At 34.6% G+C, this 22,385-nt stretch overlaps 1 protein-coding gene across 4 annotated transcripts in view; it reads right to left on the bottom strand.

Annotated features, from left to right (window-relative positions):
• The window catches only part of LOC111508606 (ester hydrolase C11orf54 homolog), a 28,370-nt gene extending 6,992 nt beyond the window's left edge, over positions 1-21,378 (bottom strand). The window contains exons 1-7 of one of the 4 annotated variants that reach the window (XM_074174599.1): positions 21,247-21,378; positions 13,856-13,935; positions 13,700-13,798; positions 9,833-10,008; positions 8,682-8,846; positions 6,770-6,866; positions 2,472-2,638 (exon numbers count right to left, since the gene is read on the bottom strand). In XM_074174599.1, the coding sequence (XP_074030700.1) occupies positions 2,472-2,638; positions 6,770-6,866; positions 8,682-8,846; positions 9,833-10,008; positions 13,700-13,798; positions 13,856-13,931 (780 nt within the window). In that variant the 5' untranslated portion in view covers positions 13,932-13,935; positions 21,247-21,378. Of the gene's footprint in view, positions 1-2,471; positions 2,639-6,769; positions 6,867-8,681; positions 8,847-9,832; positions 10,009-13,699; positions 13,799-13,855; positions 13,936-14,012; positions 14,168-17,083; positions 17,200-21,003; positions 21,137-21,246 lie in introns of those variants that run through there. The other 3 variants (XM_074174585.1, XM_074174584.1, XM_074174591.1) reach the window with 3 other exon arrangements.
• Positions 21,379-22,385: the final 1,007 nt, after the last annotated feature.

The following is a 22,385-nucleotide window of genomic DNA, read 5'->3' as shown; positions in this document are numbered from 1 at the left end:
ATTATGGGCCGAAAGCCCGAAAAACGTGTCTATGGTTTGCCACTTTCTCGAGTGCTATGTCCGATTATTAACTTCTTTCCTCTCATGCAGACCTACGACTTTGTAGGTACGTGTGGCAGATACCCAACGGAAAAACAACAACTAACCCAACTAATGCCGCGTAGAGAGTTGAAGTGAAACCATCAGGCACTTGTGCAACTTCTTCGATTTAGAAGATTCGTCGCAAGTTATTAACCACTATGAAAAGCAGAAATTAATTTCGTTTGGTCGATCTGACCAACCGATACCACAGCTAGTCATGGAATCTCTCTGCAGTTGATTCAGTGGGATGCATCATCTTCAAGGAAAAGCTACAAAATTTGTATAATGATAGTACAATATGAGGTTATTACAAAAGGCTCAAATTTACTGTAAGTGAGGATGGCCCTGTCGAAAAGAATGTTACATTTGAACAATTGAATCATGTCAATACAATAGAACAAGTCACTACATTAAAAGAGGATGGCTCGTCACTGATATAAAAGAGATTATGGAAATAATTTACTAAAAATCGTTATATCTTATAAAATTATGGATTACCGGTAAAGACCATGTGATTGAAGAACAAAGAGAGAGACAACAAACAATTGACACTGACAGCTGCCATGTGATTCAGTTTGAAAAAAGTGTGTTTGTTTGTCTTTGTTAAAACTATGGAACAAATAAGAACTGTTATGGTGCAAGTATGATCAGAGACATCTGCTGTTATATACGCAAATCAATGAGAAAACCCAAAATCAATTGCATCACATTGAAATTGAATAATTGACCACACTCTTATTAGTTTTGAGTAAAAAGTTAATGAAGAAGTGTTATTAAATAAAAGTAAAACCCGGCCTGGAGAGGTTGGAACTTTGTTTCAAATATTGAAAAAATGTTATGAATTATATTAGCAAAAATCCAGAGTTATTTCTGGATTTCCCTGAGGCGATCAATGTCTGATCTTCTAATTAGGCAATTATTTGATTGTAAAATAAATTACTGAGAGCATATCTCTCAGGATGTAATCTACTATCACTTTTATACGAACTGATCTATCTTTAAGTAGCCTTGACGTTTGACCAATATATTTACTACTACAATTCAAACATGGAAATTATTCTTTGATGGTTAATATGGTTCTGAAAGCTATTTTTATACTTACATTTTTGAAAATTCTGCGCTACTTAGGTGTCATATCACTGATGTATGGTAAAGAAGAGAAGAGTATAGGAATTAGAGGTGGATCACCCCCAATTGTGATATTGTCGGACTGTACAAGATTTCTATCCAACTTGTTGTTATCATTGATTTGAACGTCAATGGTTGACGTACTAAATAAGATCTTCTTATTGAGTTATTGGTGAATAATTGGAAAAGTTTATTTAAATTATTCAAATGAAAAGAAGGATCTGAAATCTGTATAACGCGGTTCTTCATTTGCTTGACCAAGTTAATTTTCGTTGATTGCTTATGGTATGACCAATAGTTCAAGAACCTACCAGAACTGATAAGCTTTCAATCTATGAGTAGAGTATTATCTGGTGTTCTGATTACTTTAGTGTCAAGGAATGGAACCCATTGTTCGTTGTTTTCAGATTCGATGGTAAACTGTATGTAAGGGTCATAACTATTGAAGATGTCCACAATCTCAGATATTCCATCTTTTGGAAGGGAGATGATAATGTCATCGACATATTTTTTTATTGAAAAGAGATTGTAGAGAAGTACCTATAAACCAAATTCAGCAGGTCATCCATGGCATATGCTGCCAAAATGGGGCTTATCTCAGCTCTTAATGGAGTACCAACAGTTTGTTTATAAATTTCATCATTAAACGAGAAATATGTATTGTTTCCTTTTTAACAAATAGAACTGCTAACTTGATAGATACATCTATGAACTTCGTTCATAGATGTATCTATACTAAAATTCCATAATAGTAGGCACTAAATTCTCAGAGATATTATTGCATTGAAATGAAAATATTGTTGTCGGATTGTAATTCTACATATTTTATCAGATGATAAAATAAAGTGGTTAATAAATGTATTTATCTATGAACATTGAATTATACGAAAATCACTTTTTCCTAGTCAGTTTATACTCCAAACATTCTTTGTGAAATTGATATAATTCAATGTTCATATGAAAGTAGTTTTTCTTATGTTCATACGAAAGTAGTTTTTCTTATGTTCATGAGAAAGTAGTTGTTTCAATAGTATTCTTTCTTTGAGTGTCCATGTGAAATTTGTTATTTCAGGAGAGTAACTTTCGAGCTTGATTTGCAGATCTCACTTCAAACCTAATTGATTTCTTCTTTCCTTCGGAAATTTTCCCATATTTTCTGTATAGAGATGGAGAAGTAGAAAGTCAAATACCTGTATTTCGCAAAAAGTAATCTCTCCTTTTAATGAAAAATAAATATAACAAATAGCAAATTCTATACTGACCGCATCTCCATTAACCAGCGTCCCAAGAGCGATGAGGGGAGCAGACATATTGAAGAATTTCAACCACTTGTTGAGTTGTTCCTCGTTTTCGATTGGAGTTTTAGAAAAATCTCTCATGACATGCTGCTTCGCTTTACCTTCCTTCAGTAAAAATACTCCTCCCAAGCCTTAACAAAAAAATTATCTCAGTAACAAATAACGCAGTTCTTAGAATTATTTGTTCTACATAGAAATTATTGTTCCACCAAAGTTCTTTAGAAGTAAATGACGATCTCCTTGTTGCAAGCCTGATTCATGAGAGTGTGTTTCATGGAATTAAACTTCAGGGCGAACCAATATTATTTTTATGATAGATATATTTAATTCATGAATGAATTGTGTGTATTTTCTATAATGTTATCCAATTTGGTACTGAAGAGCCTTAGGGCAAGTGTCTTACGGCGAAACATCGATGTATACCAGTGAGGATGACAGTGTTCCATGTAAGTGCAATTTGTTATCATTCATTTGAAGTAGAACTCATGTGAATTATATATGATTTTAATTCACAACGAATGTTTGAAATACAAACTGAGTAGAGAAAAATATCTTCTGTATAATTCAGTATTCATATAGAAGTATTTGTTTCGAAAGAATTTTTTTTCTTTCGTGTATTTCAATGTTTATATGAAAGTAGCTGTTTCAGGGGGACTTTCTTTCAGTTTGTGTCTGAAAGTTACTTCTTTGCATGATCTACACATCCATGTATAGAGTTACTTATTTTCAAATTGATTACTTTCTTCCTTTCTTTGGAAGATTTCCTCATCTTCTTTTTTTGGATCAAGATGGAGTAGTAGAAAGTCAAAAACTTTCTTTCCCATATATTTAACCATAATATATTTATGGGAGAGCCGGTATATAAGACATCACTGAATCATAATTTCAGTTCTTTATTAACCAGCAAAATGTTTATTACTTGTAGTATTACAACTTACACAGCTTTCGTTTCAACAACTCTTTTTTTATATTTGGGAGAAAAACTGTTATTTCTTTCTCACACTAATTGAAACTCATTTAAAACTCTATAAATTTCTCGCGGACTGATCTTAATACAGTTCGTTATCAGGTCTAGACTGAGCAAATGCTATTATGTTTCAATTTTTTCAAGCCATAATACTAATCTATATGAGTAACATTATTATTTTACAAATAATTTTCAACTTGAGCTTTGGAACATTTTTCGTCGTTTTATTATTCTAATTTTGAATTGTAATTTTATTATGCTATTTGATGAAACTTTTGCTTGAATAGCCTCAATTAACTTCTACCGACCGAAATAGTAGTTAGCGTACTCTGCTCTCGACTCTATTTCAAATCAGTAAATGACCACGAAAATTTATATGATCGTTTTGTAGGGAATCCCATAAAAAATAACACAAATTCATCAGACTAAGGAGTTTTTCTTTAAAAAGAGACTTCTAACCGCCCTTTTTGAGGGGTTGGAGATGAATATTCCTGGAAATGTATCCACTACAACTTGCAAAAACTATGTTCGCAACTGGATAAATATTACAAGTACACGTCAAGTATTTGGAAAAGGAAAGCGACTGATTATTATCCACATTGAAATTTTCAATGGTTTTGTTGAGGGCGGTTTATTGATGTTTGAGCCAAAACATTCTAGCGATTACCATATAGACGTGAACGGTGATGTGTTTGAATAATATTTTGTGCAGATATTAAACGTCATTTCACATAACTCGGTGATTGTGATGGATAATACAAGTTATCATTCCAAAAAATTTGGAAGAAGAGTAACTAATACATGGAGACAAGCAGATATGGCTACGACAAAAAACATACCATTTGATGGAAGTATGGATGAAAAAGAACTAAGAATTATAGAATGTTCAAATGAAGCTTGTTTCACGGAATATGTAGTCGACAAGACGGCACAAAAACGAAATATTATTCTGCATGTGCCCCCATATCATCGCGAACTTGGCCCCATTGAAAAATGACGATTCCAAAAATGGCGAAAATATATTGAACATGTTATGAAAGAAGAGGACAACATGTGAAAATTAGAAAATTTTGTGGAAATTGTAAAACCTTTAATCGTAACATTCAACGAAGATTTATCAAATTTATCTGATGATAACACACCATACTTTTTGCTCATACGTAATATCTTCTTAGATAAACATACCTATTTATTATACCTATTTTAAATTGAAATGTTATAACAATATCAATTGTATACAGTGTAGTCCACTAAGTGTGCAACAAATGGGAAACTTTTTTATCGATTTCTCAGAAAATTTTATTCCTGACAAAAGTTGGTGCATGTTCCAAAACTATATCAAGTGTACCTGAAATGGCTTTATGACAAACACCCTACAGGATAGGCAAAAAAATATAAAGTTCGTTCAAGAGTAAAGTACCCTTATTTCAAAAAATATAGAAATATGTTGAAGAGAAAAGTTGCTTAGAATTAAAAGTTATGTTCAGATACGAAGTCGTGGCCTGCTATTAAATTTTTTTTTCTTTTGGAAAAATTTTGAATTACCCCCGTATGATACATATTTTTACTATTTTGATTTAATATGTATTTGAAGTAGCCACAATCAAATCAGTTTGGAGTATTTTTTATCAAATTAAAGTGTATTTGTAAAATTTACTTGCGTTTGTATTTTTTAGGTGACCGCCAACTTCATGTTTGTTGCAACGATATTTAACAGAACTCTAGAATAAAACAATAACTCTTTTTAACTCTTTTTAAGTGTCACCCACTGTACATTGAAAAACGGTTTCAGAGTGTCTGAATTCAAAAGCAGCATATTTTTTGTGCATGTTATTATAATTAATTAAGTTTTTCTTAATGGCGAAAACACTGAAAAATTAATGATCAAAAAAGCTTTCCTCAAGAATAACAAAATTTCAAAAAATATAATAAATTATTTAAACACAATGAGTTTCCCTCGAGAATAACAAAATTATTGCAAACTAAAGTCACAAATATTTGAATTGTTGCTTTTTAACGTTGTTTTTTTTATGTTCGAGTTTCCTTTTCTCTTTCGCTGTTTTTAGGCCTTGGCGCAACGGACTCTTCATCGAAAATCTCTTGATTCTTTTTAAATTCGTCACTTGCGTTCATTTTAATAAAATAGAATTTATGAAAATTAATAATTTACGATGAAATTCTCACGAAAATTACGAAACTGAAAGAAAACAATTGTCATGATGAAACAGAGAACCCCGAAACGAAAAGGTTACTTCAGAAAGGGTTACTTTAATCAGCTGCATTCTAGCCCAATCACAGACTCGATAACTGAAACAACCGCCACACTACAACGAGAATAAATATCGCAGATTGAACAAATGACGTCACAGATACCACGAACAATTATGTCAAGACTTTAAACCACACTGAAGGCATGTACATAGTAGTAATACACTGCGAAACGCGTTTTTCTCATAAACTTGTTTTCGTACACTATATAACTTTTTTCGGCGTACGTCAATATAGAATATCGACAGAAGACTTAATTCACGAATATCAAAGATAAACGATGCTTCCCAAGGGTGTCCTTTGCAAAGCCAAACTTCATCATCGATTGTCGAACAAGATCCATGCTCTGTCTTTCACAGAAGCTTTCAGTGAGCAATGCAATTAGTTGAAACCAGAGCCCAAAAACAAACAATTCGTGATCCTACACCAGTTGGTGCTGTTTCAACAAGCCTGAGTAAAAAAAGACATCTCCTTTGTAAAGAAGCCATTAATGGGAGACCATCTCTGGGATGCCATCTTTTAAACTCTCTGTCTTCTCCTTTAAGGATATTAGAGTCCAGTAATGCATTCGTGGTTCAGCTTAGCACCAATGCTATGAGTGTAAACAGCGATGAGTGTAAACAGCGCTATCAAGTGTAAGATTACAAATGCTTTGTTTTAATGCTCTGATTTCATCTGATTCCCTTGCAGTGAAAGCTGCAATGGAAGATAGAAGGCAGTCGATGTCGAAGCTTGGCTTTGCAACTGACCGTCTTATGAATCTCCTTTATCTTTGATATTCGTGGGTTAATTCCTCTGTTGATCCTATAGAAAGCGTGTTTGTGAGGGGAGCCTCACCGCCTCTATGAGCCACTACTCATGAGACCTATGATGGGTGGAAACAGCGCTATTTGGTGTTGAATCACATACGTTTCATTTCTCGGGTCTGTTCTCAATATTTTCAGAGAATTATGCTTTCTGATAACTGATAAAATGATCAATTTCTTCACAAAATAAACCAAAATTAGTATTTATGTAAATAACTTACCAACCAATTCATTCTTGTAAGCATTTTCCACAGCCCTTCTGATACTCGTTATGAAGTTATCATCTCCAATGCGTTTCTTTGCGTGAACTTTTATTACCTTGAATGAAAAAATAAGAATCGTTCACTTTTAGTAATTGTAACAGTTGTCTATTCATTTTTTTTTAACATTTGAGAGTCTAGGTTTGGTATCGTCTGCTATTCACGAACCCATCGACATGGTCAAAAAGACAGTGGCTTTTCAACAAGCTTATTAGTTCTCAGATTTAGCTCTACAGTCTGTAAAACATAGTTCAGTTAGTGATGGACTAGTTGAGCAAAATGAATAACCTATACAACAGCTTTCTGCTTGAGAAAGCTATTCTATTCAATTATAAAGATATGTGTGAGAATGTTTGAGGCACAAAAGTGACTTACCGAACTGTTATTTTCATGTGACTTACCGAACTGTTATTTTCATGTGAAAAAAAATAAATTGCATAAATAATTACAATTGCAATATAAGTGCAAGACACAATTTAGATAAACGTATATACAAACAAACGATATGTATGAAGATGAAACAAGTAATAAAAAAAATTATTTGAAGAAATCATAAAGATATAGTGTAAATTTTCCTTTTTGTTAGAATAGCCAAAAAATTGTTAAAAATAAGTTGAAATACTTATTTTTGAAATACCTCGATTTTCTTTCTGGTGTTCACAAAGTAAAGGTGAAACCCACCTCACCCTTGCCTCTCATGTGAACTTACAACTTTGAAGGCACGTGTGGCAGATACCCGACAGAAAAACAACTAACCCAGCTAATGCCGGCAGAAAACTGAAGTAAAACCATTAGGCATCTGTGCAACATCTTCCATTTAGAAGATTCGTCGCAAGTAACTTCCTATATATAAAAAGCAGAAATTAATATCATATGGTCGGGACGACCACCGATAGACCGGTTTCGGAGTACTAGCTCCTTGTCAGTACCGGGAAGGTCACTTCAGACGGAATGAACCGTCTGAATATCCCGAACAAACAAAATTAATTCCAACTAGTCATAAGCTTTATCTGCAGTTGATTCAGTACGATGTACCACTGAGCCACCTACAGACAAAGTCCGGAAACAACTCCACAAACACATCCCGGGATGGGACATGTGTTTCCGGAGAAGTTCATATGATATGCTGAAGTATAGGTGATACCGCCTCTAGCTTGCCTCTTCAGCCTTCTCCTGCCTTCTCAGGTAGTGATACGCTGTAAGGGTTTTGTGACTTGACGCCGGGGTATCAATCTGCCTACTCCCAAAGGTCGAAGTAGCGATCATTTTTTCAGTGTCTTCAGTAAAAGCTGTAGAATTGAAAACATTTTTTTTAGTGTCTCTCACATGGTCTAATATTTTGTCTAATTTTGAATAGCGCCCAGTTTGACCTACGTGACATTTGAACATTCATTACAGTGATTCTTGTTTGGTGAATATTATTGTGTCTCAAACATTCTCACGCACATATTTATATTTCATAAACTACACCTCACGATTTGATCTCCACAAACTTTATTTGAAAAATATCACAACATGTTTCGCTAACACAGTAACTTTATCAAGTGAATCAAGTCAATTCAAATGTTGTGATATTTTTCAAATAAAGTTTGTGGAGATCAAATCGTGAGGTGTAGTTTATGAACTTACTATGGATCTTCATCAAGTAACGGCCGAATCAATCAGAAAAAAAAATCTTTATATTTTGACAAGTATCAACTACTACGATATAGAAAATAATTTTTGTGTTCGAAACGTCGGCAAAAAAACGTGTTTTTTTTATATTATTTTTTTTCATTTGCCCGATTAGTCCATCATTGAAATATTATTAGGAACAGTAATACGTCTCTGAAAATTGTTCAGTTCAGATATACTTATACTAGAGTTACTATACCTTTCCTGGTTTTCCTTCGGATACCAACAAATTTCCGAGAAGAGCTAATCTCGTTTCTGTATTGGGAAGTGTTTCTTGTTCAGATTTATCATCATTTTTGTCAACTTTGGAAATTCTTGATTGTTGGTTGACGCTTCCATTTGATATTTTTAGGTTATAGATTCCCTAAAAAGTTATTTTTTAGGTTATTTTCAGAAAAATTCCATATACACGATGAACAAATTAAACTTGAAACTTTGAAACATTCCAAAAAAAAATTTGGAAATGTGAGTATTGCAGAAATTTTGAGCATGAAGCGTGTGACAACGAAATTTGTTCCAAACTTGCTGAATTTTGACCAAAAAAACCGCCGCATGAGCATCGCTCAGGAATTGTTGAATGACGTCAATGGCGATCCAGATTTGCATAAAAGGGTCATAACTGGTGACGAATGATGGATATACGGTTATGACTAATCGTCCTAATGGTAACACCCGGGAGAGCCAAAACCAAAAAAGCACGCCTAGTTCAATCTAATGTAGAGGTTCTGCTCACTGTTTTCTTCGATTACACTGGCGTAGTGCATCAGGAGTTCTTGCCACATGGTCGTACGGTCATTGAGGAGTATGTTGCGCTTGCGAGAAGCAATACAAAGAAAACGTCCGGTATTGTGTAAAAACAACTCATGGCTTTTGCATCACGATTATGAACTTGCTTACTCGTCATAGCTTGTTGGCAATTTATTGGCCAAAAACAACAGCATAATCATGCCCTAACCCCGCGTATTCACCAGATTTGGCTCCCTGCCCCCTGTTCCCAAGATTGAAGAGACCCATGAAAGAACGACGTTTTGTGACGATTGAGAAGATAAAAACCAAATCGCTGAGAAAGCTCAAATCATACCAAAAAGTGCATACCAGAACTGCTTCGAGGATTAGAAAAAACACTGGCACAAGTGTACCATATCTGAAGGGGACAAAATTGAAACAATAATTATTTTTTGGGTAAAATCTAGTTTTATGCAATACTCGTATGTTGGGAACATCAGTCTTTTCGGACCTACAACATGTCGTGCAGTCCTTGAGTTGAGTTATTTTATCATTTTCAATTCGCTTTGATGTGACATCTACTCCAGAAGACGAAGATGTAACAAATTCTGTTGTATAACTCACCTCACAATTAACTCCAATATAAGGATTCGGACCTGCACCAGCTCCAATAATGAAAGCAGGATCGGACTCTACCAACTTTGCAATTCCCTTCAGATCGTACAGTTTTTCACGATGTACCACTGGCAGAAGGTATGGGTTGCCTCCGAGTTCAATTATTTTTGGATTTCCTCCCAATCCTGAGGTTCATGAAAAATCTGAATATAATAAAAGAAATACACAAGGGTTGGGAGGATATTGTTTTTTCAAATAAGCAGATTATGTCATTTTTATTTCTCTCTAGATGCCGAAAATACGAGTCAGGACAACTGAAAAGGCTTCCTGGTCTTCTGGTAGCCTGGAAAAAGCCATAAAGCTTATTGAAGGACGTTCTTCTATAAGGAATGCTGCTAAGGTAATGGGGATCCCATTTTCAAGCCTTCAAAAGAGGAAGTCTGTATCTGTAGAGTAAGGAGGGCACTTCAGCCACATGTGACCCATTGTACATCCTCCTAGGTAATCGTCCATCCTTTCCTTTCCAGGAAGGTGGACAGGTCACTTGAAGAGATCTTCTTTATATCGGCAGGTGTAGGCCAAGACTCGCCGAACACACACTCTCTCATTGACGATAACTCCGGGCACTCGCATAGGACATGCCTGGATAAATGGATAAAAGGTCTACCTTAGGACCACATGTAGGACAACTCTTCAGTGCTGAGGCAGAAGCCGAGCTAGCAAACTTGGTGAAGGAAATGGCAAATATTTTTTATGGTTGCACTGGTAATCAAATTAAAAAAGTGTCTTTCGAATATGCTGAAAAACAATATGAAGCACAATTTTGATCAGTTTTCAAAAATGGCTGGACGCGATTGGTTGCATGCATTTATGATAAGACATAACATTTCTATTAGGAAACTGAAGGCAACCAACATAAACAGAATAACAATTTTTAATAAATCCGAAATAACTCTTTTCTATGAGCTACTTAGCCAGCTGATGAAAAAGCATAGATTTGTTCCAAAAAATGTTCATAATTGCGACGAAACTGGTATTTCAACAGCTACCAAAGGGAGTAAAATCGATAACCAGTTGGGAGAAAGAAAAAACATTTTATTGTATTCGATTACATTCCACCGATGTTTATTTTTCCTAGGAAAAGATTGACTCCTTTGCTCGAGAAGGATAGCCAGCAAGAGCGCTTTACAAACAAGTAGGTCCACTTGATTCGAAACCAGACATTGTATCACCAGAACCCGGCACGTCATACCAAATTAGTGCTAAATTGCATGACTTAATGAAGTTGCCAGCGTAAACACCTGTTATAAATACAAAAAAGGGCGGCTAAAAAAACCAACACGCTACAATCTGAATTAAAGAAAACCTGATAGAAAAAGGAAATAAGAAATTGAAAAGAAAAAGGGGGCAAAGAAAAAAAGAGACGGAAAGGTAAGGGTCATGGAGAAAGTAATACAATTCAGAAGAAGGGTCCTGAGAAGGCAGAGCGCCAAGTACTATAAGAAACGAACGAAACTTCTGTAACAGAAGGTGGAACTAACGACTTATCCCAAGACGACGAGGATGACGACGTAGAAGATGCTGGAGTTAGATGCCTAGTATGCAATGATTTTGGATAAAAACAACGAGATGTGGTTCAGATGCATCTCATGTGGGCTATGGGCTCACGCGAAATGCACTGGGTGGAACTCAGCTGAAGGTTATGTCTGCGATGGGTTAGATTTTCTTTGATTCTGATTGCCCCCAGAGTGACCACCATTACCCCATGTTGGTGTAATGTGAGTCAAATCTGTTTTTTTAACTATTATATCCAAAGTTGATTACCAAAGTGACTGATAATTATTTCTAATGATATTTAGTTAGTTAAATGATGTTCAAAGGCGGTTGCAATAAATAGTTTGTTTATGATTAAAATTCTATTTGAGTTCTCGCTTGAGTGACCCCCATTACCCTCTTTTACCCTATCTACACTCACATCACTGAGAAAGTTTATTAATCGAGTATGCTCTGATTTATCACTTAATATTATTTTCAAATTATTTCCTAGATTATGCCGAAGTCTCTCGTTAGTGTAAAGTGAGCACTCGATTAGAATCTGATTAACAGTCCATTTAGTATCACAGTATATCTAAAACGAGCCAACCTGAATAAGATAGTTCATGTTGAGACTAAAAAAATCGTGAAATAAATAATCATAGTTTTTGTAGTGTATTGAAATATTGTGAGAATACCAATAATGGAAATCAGAAATAAATGCACGTATAACGCTGACTCAGTTCCCTTTGTTGGGGATGATTCAAGATTCATTCGTTATAGAATAGCAAGCGAGAGTGGACGTGAGAAATAAATGAGAGTGTTTGATTTCATAGAGTGATCACCAGAAGATATTTAAGAGAATAGGAGGGATCGAACAGTTTTCAAGGGGACAGACACATTTATACGTAAAAATCAATCCCTTATAAGGCAACCCTTACCCACACAAGGTCTTTCAATTCTTTATTCAACCCTGTTACATTTTTTTTTTCATTTTTGCCCTGTTCGAACTCGAGTTACTAGATTCCAAAACTCATATTGAGAGAACTTTTGCTGTATAAATGGATAAGAAAATCTGTCGTATAGGCAATATTTATATTTACGGCCATCCCACACTCCACATAACAGATTATTCGTGAATTACAAAAAAGAAAATTGTTTTCAGTTTTGGGAATCTCGAATTAGGAATCGCAATAATTTCAAATTCACCCAATCCTAAAAATAAACCCGTCTTAGCATTCGTTGAACTTCAGCGACGTTATTTGCTGATAATTGTGGAAACATCACAAATTTGAAGAGACACGGTAGCTGGAAGTCTATCAATATCGCTGAAGAATATATATGTGAAGAATATCAATGTGAAACGGAAACTTCTTGTTCTGACTTCAATAAAAGGCATTCAAATATACCAAACATTTCAAACAAATTGAATCCCTCCAATATTAGCAATTACTCATATTTTCTTATAAATATAAATGTTAGTACCTATCTTCTATTCGAATTTCAATATTTGATATGAATAATAATGTAAATGCCCGAAATTTTGTTCTACAAAGAAATATAATGAAGAAATTGTATCATTGATTTGGTATTATTCTTCACGGTTGCCGAAAATTAGTGTACGCAACACGTCCAAAAAGTTTTTTTTCGTACTGGAAGACTTCCAGGACTCGCCTACGACTCGTTATATTTCGTCTACTCGTCCAAGAAAAAATCAGTATTTTCCGGACTTAATACATAAATTGTTATATCTTTAAAGTTTTTGGAAAATGGTAGTTTCTAAACTACAAATAATAATTTATTCAGTGAAATTTGAGTTTTTGTTGGAAATACAGAAAATGACATTTCATGAAAATGTAAGGCGATAGAAAAACTATAAAAATTAAACCCTCTGTCAAATATATTTTCCAAAGTACACAGCCCTTCTCTATAAAGTGACTTGTCAGACTAGTGAAAACTAGTCTTGAGTAATAATTTATAAAAGAGCAAAGTCCAAGATTGAAGGCTAAATTTCCGATAAACACGGTTATTGTTTGAATACTCTTTATAACAATTTTGATATTGATTATAAACTATTAACACTGAACACTTTTCTCATGAATTAAATTTTATTTTTTATATGAAACAATATACAAGTTTTGAAAATATAAAATTATATCATTAAAACGGTATAGTTTAGCAAAATTTCAATATTAATGAATTTCAATAATGTGTTAACCTTCTGGATGTTTCATTTGAGAAAAAGGGATAGAATTTTCTATTGGGTGTAGTTTTTAGAATACGTCCATTCAATAATCACCCTATATAGCTCCCATAAAAAAACTGAAAATATTGTGAACTTACCACCACTGGCCAATGTAAAAGGTTGTTGAGTCAAATCTGGACAGTCCACGACCTCGACATTGACTTCCTCAAAATTTGAACGTAAGCTTTTATTCAAAACTAAAAAAAAATAAATGAACAAGGAAAACAGAAAAATAAAACAAAATGCCAACAAACCTTCTGCTACATCTTGTATAGGCGGTACGTACAAGTCTTTGACCTCGACCGGTAAGTTCTTCGAATCCAATGCCATGATGCTACGACACCAAATGAAAACAAAAAATATTCAACCGAGGTTTGAAAGACGGAAAAACGATGAAAAAATTATAGTTACCATTGCAAAAATGGCGCGAGGAAAATAACTAACACGAATTTCATATTGAGATAGAATAAGTGAGAGTGAATGTAGTGATGCAGAACCTTGATGGAATGCAGAATCGGACTATTCAGGGGCGCCACTAATACTGTCCAATTCTACAGGGGGAGAGATTTTCAGTGACTGTGTTATTTGGCATACCATGAGGGTATCCAGCACGATAAAGCCACGGATCCGTAGGACGATTGGTCTTATCTATCGCTGGTTGCTCGATTGGTATTGCTCAAAAATAACATAGTATGGATTTTTTTAAAAAATGGGTATTTATGTGAGAAAATTTTTTGATCTAGTTGGTATTCGTAAAAATTATTTTCTGAAATACTCTCAGCTGAAGCATTGATATAACAATAAAATTAATGAAATCAATTTTCTCAATGACACATAGATGTTAATTTTATGGCTGTCAATTTTGTGGCAGATCCGAAAAAGGTTTTTATAATAATAAAACCCTTGGAGTTTTACGGTTATAACTGTAAAACTCCATTTTGGCTGCAAAGCTATCAATTTTTTGGTTTGATGAAAAAATCAAATTTCATTATCGTTCAGTCCTATCAATATGTGTGTAAAGTATAGAGGTTTTTTAAATCTAAATTATGGAGATGATAACAAAGTCGTAGCACATATATACAATTACAAACATTATTTTCGAACACAACCAAGAAAATTATGAAAATAATAATTTGGAAATTGCTATCCTGCGATAAATATTCAGTTGAACTTGAACGCGTATATTATGTATTTTCACTAGATTCTGTTTACACTATAGATTGTGAAAAACACCAATCATTATTGAAATTCCAATCCTCTTCATTTTCAAATGAAAGCATTTTCAACAGTTTTGATATGAAGAATTTCGATTAGTTTTCACATACCTAAACATACTTAGGTTGAAGCATTAAGAATACAGAATACATTCAAAACATTGTTCAATGTTTTGAATGTTCATAGTTTTAAATGAAAAACAATTGGCGAAAAATATCATGGCAGGTAACAGGTATTTCGAATAGCTCTGTGAAAATGGATCGTACCTAGTTGCCATTACTAAAAAGAGAGGTTGAAAACGCATATGGAATCTGAACATTTCATTCTTTTGACTTATGTTAGTTCTGGTGTTTGGGGACAGTACTTGTTTTGGATTTATTCTACATCAAGGGTTCACTTCTACCTTTCGAAAAATAACCAATTAATTAATGATATAACGAGTTTCATTTGAGGATAATTCTAAAATAAAACCTTTCCTAATAATTTTCGAGTTTTCAATTAAGCATTCTTGCCTGAACTTCGGTTCTGATTCGGGCCTGTATAAATTTCGCAATGTAATCTAATCACGCAAGATATAAATGACCCCAGATCACAAACTCATTCTAAATAACATAGTGCTATTTTTCATGTGATATACAGTCTGTCAAAATGAAAACTTTCCATCACAAATGACTAACAGATTTTTTTTAGAAAAATTGCAATACTTTCCTCGCTTTTGTTCAATACATATTTGAGAACCTCCATGAACACGAACTAAATTCTCATCAAAAAATGAATATTTTTGGAACACATTTCAAATATTTATTCAATATTTTATTCAACTGCAACATATCGACAACTTTTTAATTCTTACTCAAACTTCGAAACCAATAATCATAATTTGGAATAGTAGTTTTCCTGCTAAACCAGAAAAATGGTCGCCGTTATCAGGACTGAAAATAAAGGTTGTGGGAAAACGTCCAAAGGAAGAAAGAACGCAATTAATTTCAGAATAAACTCACCACAAAAATGGATCATTCATAAAAGTTAATTTCATATACAAACTGGGAAAAAATCTCTCGAAAGAACTACTTTCATATAAACATTGCATTACATGAATATTACTGGAGTTTTTTCCCAACACCAAACCGTTATTTTAACATCTCGACACGTGTTTCGATCACCAACTGATCATCTTCCATTGACATCTGACATTGAATCAAAGAAGCCGCGTATATATTGTCCAACAACGCATTTAGTCAAGCTAGCGTAGAGATACGTAACATATGGAAACCTCTAATCAAGCAAAAAACGACCAACTCCCGCCAAACGGTCATCTCCCGCAAAAAACAATGAAGCGGAGAGATAGGAGCGGGAATAGGTGAAAACACTCGAATGACCTATAAATAGTCCGACCGAACTAATGAAATAAACTCATATATAAATATAAAATTTTACAAACACGAAAAACTTTCAATCTGTACAAGATTGAAAACACTAGTTTTCAACTACTTATCATCAACTACTTTCTGGATAATTTTTAAAGACACTTCATTCTATCCTTACAAAAATTCTACCACTTTATCGATGGAAAGGACAAATCTGCTCCATCACAATGCTAGTTCGTAAAAATCATTCATAGACCTATAATAGTTAATTTGATCTCAGACATAGGAATTTCGCATATTGAAAGGGGAGGTGTGGATAGAAGATAGCGGGAATGGTTTTCCGTGAGACAAACTGTGCGCACCTCAAGGTCAAACGCCATATAGCCGAAACACCTGACGTCCCATCTCCACATTAGAGCCCGTTTGGCGACACTAGCTTGCTCAGTTGGGTCGCAGCTTCGTGCCGCGCCGACGGAATAATAAAATTGTTTTAATTGAGCAATACTAAATTATCAGTGTAACTCAGTACATCCGCAAAAGAGACCTATCCTCTCTTACAACAAGTATATGGGAATGATTGCGACAGCGGGCCGCCCCAAATATTGTATTATATATCAAGTACATATAAAAATTCGTAGATGACGTATACTATACTTTCATCAATTAAAATAACACAAATAAAATCTTACGTAGTACGTTTTCTATTTCAAGTTGCCTAGTTAACCTGTTTTACCTACTACAGATGAGTTTCCTATCTAGCCTATGTGTGTGCAAATCAGGCTGATGCGATTGAAATATTTTCAAATCTCTGTTATGCACACGAAACATCCATAGATTGAACGTCGTACGATTTTTTCGGAAATATGTGCGGAAGCATTCCACAGCGCACCGCGTACTTACCTTACTTCAGCACGAGCGCGTACCGAAGTCGATAGTGGGAAAGCACTGAAAGCAGACTGCCAGCCATCAGTCGCAACACAAACAACGAAGTAACCGGACATTTGTTTTATGATTTCTATCGTTTTCGTTCATTTGATAAAAATTCTTTCTGTACCTACGTTGATATGGATCCTAAAAAAGGAAAAGTCGACAGTGAAAATAGAAGGTTTTTGGCAGAATGGATTGAATAATATTGTTTCACGCTGCCTGATAAGCCTCAAGCGGTTCCAGTGTGCCTTATATGAAATATAACTGTCGTTATTGTTTAAAGTGAAGCGACACTACGAAACAACTCATCAGCAGTTCCACAAAAACTTTCCTCTTGGCAGTCAGGCTCGTAAAGAAAAAATTCAGACATATCTCAGTTCTTACGAAAAGAGTACAAAATTACTAGTTCGTTGCATGAGCGACCAAGAAAAATCCACAGAAGTTGTGTTACGTGTGTGCTGAACGCTTAATAAACACCAGAAACCATTTTCAGATTTTGAGATAGTGAAGGAATGTATGTTGGCAGTAGTTACATCACTTTTTGAAGTATTCCATTGTCAGCGAGAAGTAATTCACGAAGAACTGAAATTTCAGCTGCGGACATTGAAAACACTCTTCTTGAACTTCTGCAAAAGGCACCTTGCTACGCCATAGCACTTGATGAATTATGTGACATTGTTAATGATGAACCAATGTCAATTTTCGTAAGATTTTTTGACATTGAGTCAGATTTTTAGGGAAGAGTTGCTAGCAATATAGCCGTTGAAAGGTAACACTCGAGAAGACTTATTGAAGGCCATTGATGATTTTGTTACGAAATATAACATCAGTTATGATAAAATGGTTTCGCTTTCAACTGACGGGGCCCCAGCAATGATTGGCAAAAAAAGGTGTATTAAAGAGAATCAGAGATAAAAATTCTGGTCTAATATCGTATCAGTGTATAATTCACCAGGCAGCCCTTTATGGAAAATATAGCGCTACACTTTAAGAAGTGATGGACAACTGGCTAATAAAAGAAGAAGTATTCTCCTTCTTGCACTTCTTGCACTTTGAATTTATAAAAACGAGCACAATATGCTGTCCACTGTCAACTAAGGAAACACTTTCATAATATGGGGCTAGTGGACACACCTCTATACAGAATGTGTGAACAGGGAGATGAGACTGTCAGGCATGTCCTATGCGAGTGCCCGGAGTTAACGTCAATAAGATAGTGTGTGTTCGGCGAGTCTTGGCCTACACCTGCCGATGTAAAGGAGATGTCTCCCAGTGACCTGTCCACCTGCCTGGAAAGGACAGGATGGACGATGACTTAGGGGGACAACTCCTCGGGAGGATGTACAATGGGTCACATGTGGCCTAAGTGCTGTGGGCTTACACGCACCCTCCCTACTCTACAGATACAGATGCTGGTTTTGGCTTTTCTGAAAGATATTTTAGAATATTTGAATGCGCTCAATACAGAGTAACAAGGAAATGGAAACTTAATATGTGACCTGATACAAAGCGTGTCTGCTTTTCGCCGTAAGCTGGATATATTTGAAAAAGATATCGTTAAACAAAAATTTATTTATTTTCAGACAATTCTTGAATTTAAAAAGGAGACCTCTGAAGAAGAAAATTACAGAGTTTGTAAAATTTGTGGCCGATCATAAGAACGAATTTGTAACAAGATTCCAAGACTTTGCAGAGATCGGCAAGCTATCTCCGTTTTTTAAATCTCAATTTGAAATTGATGCAGCGGCAAAATGAACAGATGTGGCTGTCAAGTCAAGATAATTGATTTGCAAGATGTGTGTCTTTGCAAATGTATATAACGGTATCCAAAAAGAATTTTGGGCCAAACATGTCCCAAAAAAATATTAAAAAGTGTAAAAGACTAGCTATCAATTTGGCCACTATGTTTGACTCGACATACATTTGTGAAACGTCTTTCTCAAAGATTAATTTTCGGAAAAACAAATATCGTTCGAGATTAACAAACGCTCACCTAGAAGACATACTTCGAATTTGCTGTTTCTCTCGAGAACCAAACTATAAAAAACGTTATTATTAATATTTGTTTTTTTCTGACCTCCATTAAAATTTTCCCACAGTATCCGGACCCCACCTAAAACTACTTGCCGACCACTGAACTAGAGAAAATACCATAAAATTCAGCTATTAGCTGAAAAATAACCACTTCATTATTTTCCCCCAAGTGTTCATGGTTCATAGTGAAGGTAAATTACTATACTGAACTAAATGTATGTTTTTGAATCACTGAATATTTGTTATTTATATTGAAATATATTTCAAAATAGGAGTGAAACTATTTCACTGAAGTTTTCAAAATACTACGGAAGCACAGAAAGGCTACATATTTTTATTTTGTTTATAAAGACACTTTCGCTTCCGTAAAACAACTTTCTGCTTCAAATGTGAAAAATCAAAGATAATTGTGACTGACATTTCTATAAGGGAGGACCATGAACTGGGTGACATCTAGGTATTGCAATTCGAACGTCGGGCATAAGGAGAATATTTGATATATATTGCCACCAAAAAACTTAATCATAAACATTCAAGCATTTGTTGTTACATCTACCTAGTGCATTTTTTTTCACATATATAAATGTATAACAAAATATGACTCTTCATAATGATCAACGAATTGAAAAGGCATTTGTTAATGTGTCTCTGTTATAATTATGTATCAGAAAAAATGTGAACATGCACACCTTTTTTCAAGATCCGAAACAAGCAAAATTATGGAAAATAATACTCATAGTCAGTAAATTTTTCAACAAATTTATGTATTTACACCTCGACAGAGGTGTAAATACATAAATTCATAAAATATTGTAGGTCGGTAGCCGATCGGTTCGACGTGGGTGCTTTGTTCAATTAGTCAATCGGCCGATGTGTGAGTCGATGGTTCAAGCACCATGCTGAACGCTCGATTTTCACTTGCTATCGTCCAACCCGTGTTAAGAATCACACGTTAAAAGTAAGACCTCGTTAATCCTTAGCTCGCACAAGTTTCCAGTGCTGAGGGCTGTCGTTTGTAGGGGCGCTACAGCTGGTTAACGGAAAAACAGATTTTAAACAATTTAAACAGATTGTGTATGTATGTACGCATATGTATTCGCAAGGGTTTATCCAGTACCTCACAACTAAATATTAGAAGCTCATTACAACGATAGATTGTAGAAATAAAACTGACTTGCTTCACAGTTGTACACACCATTTGTATTTATTCATTTATCATTGAAAAACTTCCAAGTACCCTTTTCAACAATTCTGATCTTGTATGCCGAAATGTCAAGTGCATTTCGGAAATAAAGATGTTTCTGTTGGTACGAGTGTTGGTATATAATAGTTGATAACAATATTCTTCAGCTACTACTGCAGACTCAAAATATATAATTGGGATACTTCATACAAAATTGTATTTCAGATTTGAAAAAGTATTGAACGAAAATTATTATTATTGTTAATCTTGTGAATTTTATTGAAAAATAATGATCATAGTATGATTTTTTCACTTGTGATCAAAAATGAAAATCGCTTTTAATGAAAATCATTAAATAAATTTTGTATATTAGGGAAATTTTGATGGGACTTTTTTGACTTGAAACCCTGTTTTCAAATAGGTTGTTATATCATGAACAATGTGAAAAGTACCTACTGTTGCCATGACCCCTGGTTTTCTGAGTAGGTTATGTTAATTACTTCTCGAGCCACGTAGGAAACATCATGACTATTCGCAGTCAGTCATATAACGTAGAAAAATTAATTCACCGTCAAATAGATAAATTCTTGCAAGAAAAATTCTGGTGGGCCATAATCATATTTTTCAAAACCAAAATAATAGATATTAATAAGGTCAAGTAAATGTATTGTATTACCTCAGAGAAATGACCTTTCTGGAACCATTCGAGAAACAAATGATTGACATAATATCTCTATAGTTCATAATATCAGTACACTGATTTCATAAGTCTAGGTCAAATAAATCAAAAGATAAAAAATTATCTTTCAAAAGTAAAGACCACTTGAATTTCAAACTTAGAACAGTGGTAAAAAAGTTTAAAGCATTTAAATGTTCTTGATTATCAGTGAAAAATGCTATGAAAACAAGAAAAACTTGCCTGTGTGAAATGATGAATGATATAGGATATTATCCCCACAGCCACTTTAACAATAACAAACTCTACATTTAAACTATTACATATTGTATTTGAACTACTGTCAGTCAATGTTGTTCATGGGAACTAATTGTTAATGTGGGTTCGCACCCGCGACAATCAGGATTATCAAAATACTAGATCGGATGACGAAAGTTCGAGGTCAAGTAGTGTTTGTGACATTAGTGAAATGAGTTCCTCGTCGAGTGATGAATATTCGGAAGATACCCAAATATTTGAAGAACTAAAACAATTGTATGGTGCGGAAGAGTTGATTTTAACAGCAGATGTTACCCAAACTCATACTGCTGTTGATGAACGACAGGACGTCGACGAACTCAAGCATTTTTAGAAGGTAGAAGGTTACAGGTTATGTCGGTGGGTAGAAGCCACTGGACAAAATCCGATAGATGCTTTCCAGTTAATTTTCTATGATGAACTGTTTAAAATCTGTTTAAAATCTGTTTTTCCGTTAACCAGCTGTCGCACCCCTACGAACGATAACCCTCAGAAGTCGAAACTTGTGCGAGCTAAGGATTAACGAGGTCTTACCTTTTGAAGTGTGATTCCTAACACGGGTTGGGCGGTAGCAAGTGAAGATCGATCGTTCAGACTAGAGCTTGAATCACCGACCAACACGGCAGTCAATTCGAGTGAGTGAACAAAGCACCCTCGCCGAACACTTGGCTACCGACTGACCTTTCAGCATTAATTGTTAGAAAAACTAATAATTATGCAATAACTGTTTTTTTGTCCGAAGAAATTAAAGAACAGTCTAGAATAACAAAATGGACTAATCTGACAGTTCCTGAATTAAAAGTCTTTCTTGGACTTCTGCTACTAACAGGAACAGTTCAGTTACTCCGTTTGACAAACTACTGGAAAAAACATTGGCTGCTCGGTACGTGTTTTCACCATTATAATAAATATGTCCAGAAATAAATTTTCATCAATTTTGAGATGTTTACATTTTTCCGATGACAAACTTCAACGATCGATTAAGAAAGATACGTTGCATTATGGATTATTTTAATAGGAAGAAGAAATCTATTTACAGTCCAGGAAAAGAGCTGTTCCTTGATGAATCAATGGTTCTATGGTGA

This window comes from Leptinotarsa decemlineata, unplaced genomic scaffold, assembly GCF_025532065.1.
Source record: "Leptinotarsa decemlineata unplaced genomic scaffold, Ldec_3_MD MMD2_P_RNA_scaffold_12, whole genome shotgun sequence".
Lineage (NCBI taxonomy): Eukaryota > Metazoa > Arthropoda > Insecta > Coleoptera > Chrysomelidae > Leptinotarsa > Leptinotarsa decemlineata.
The sequence above is the reverse complement of the archived record's forward strand: the minus strand, read 5'-3'. Positions and strand labels throughout refer to the sequence as shown.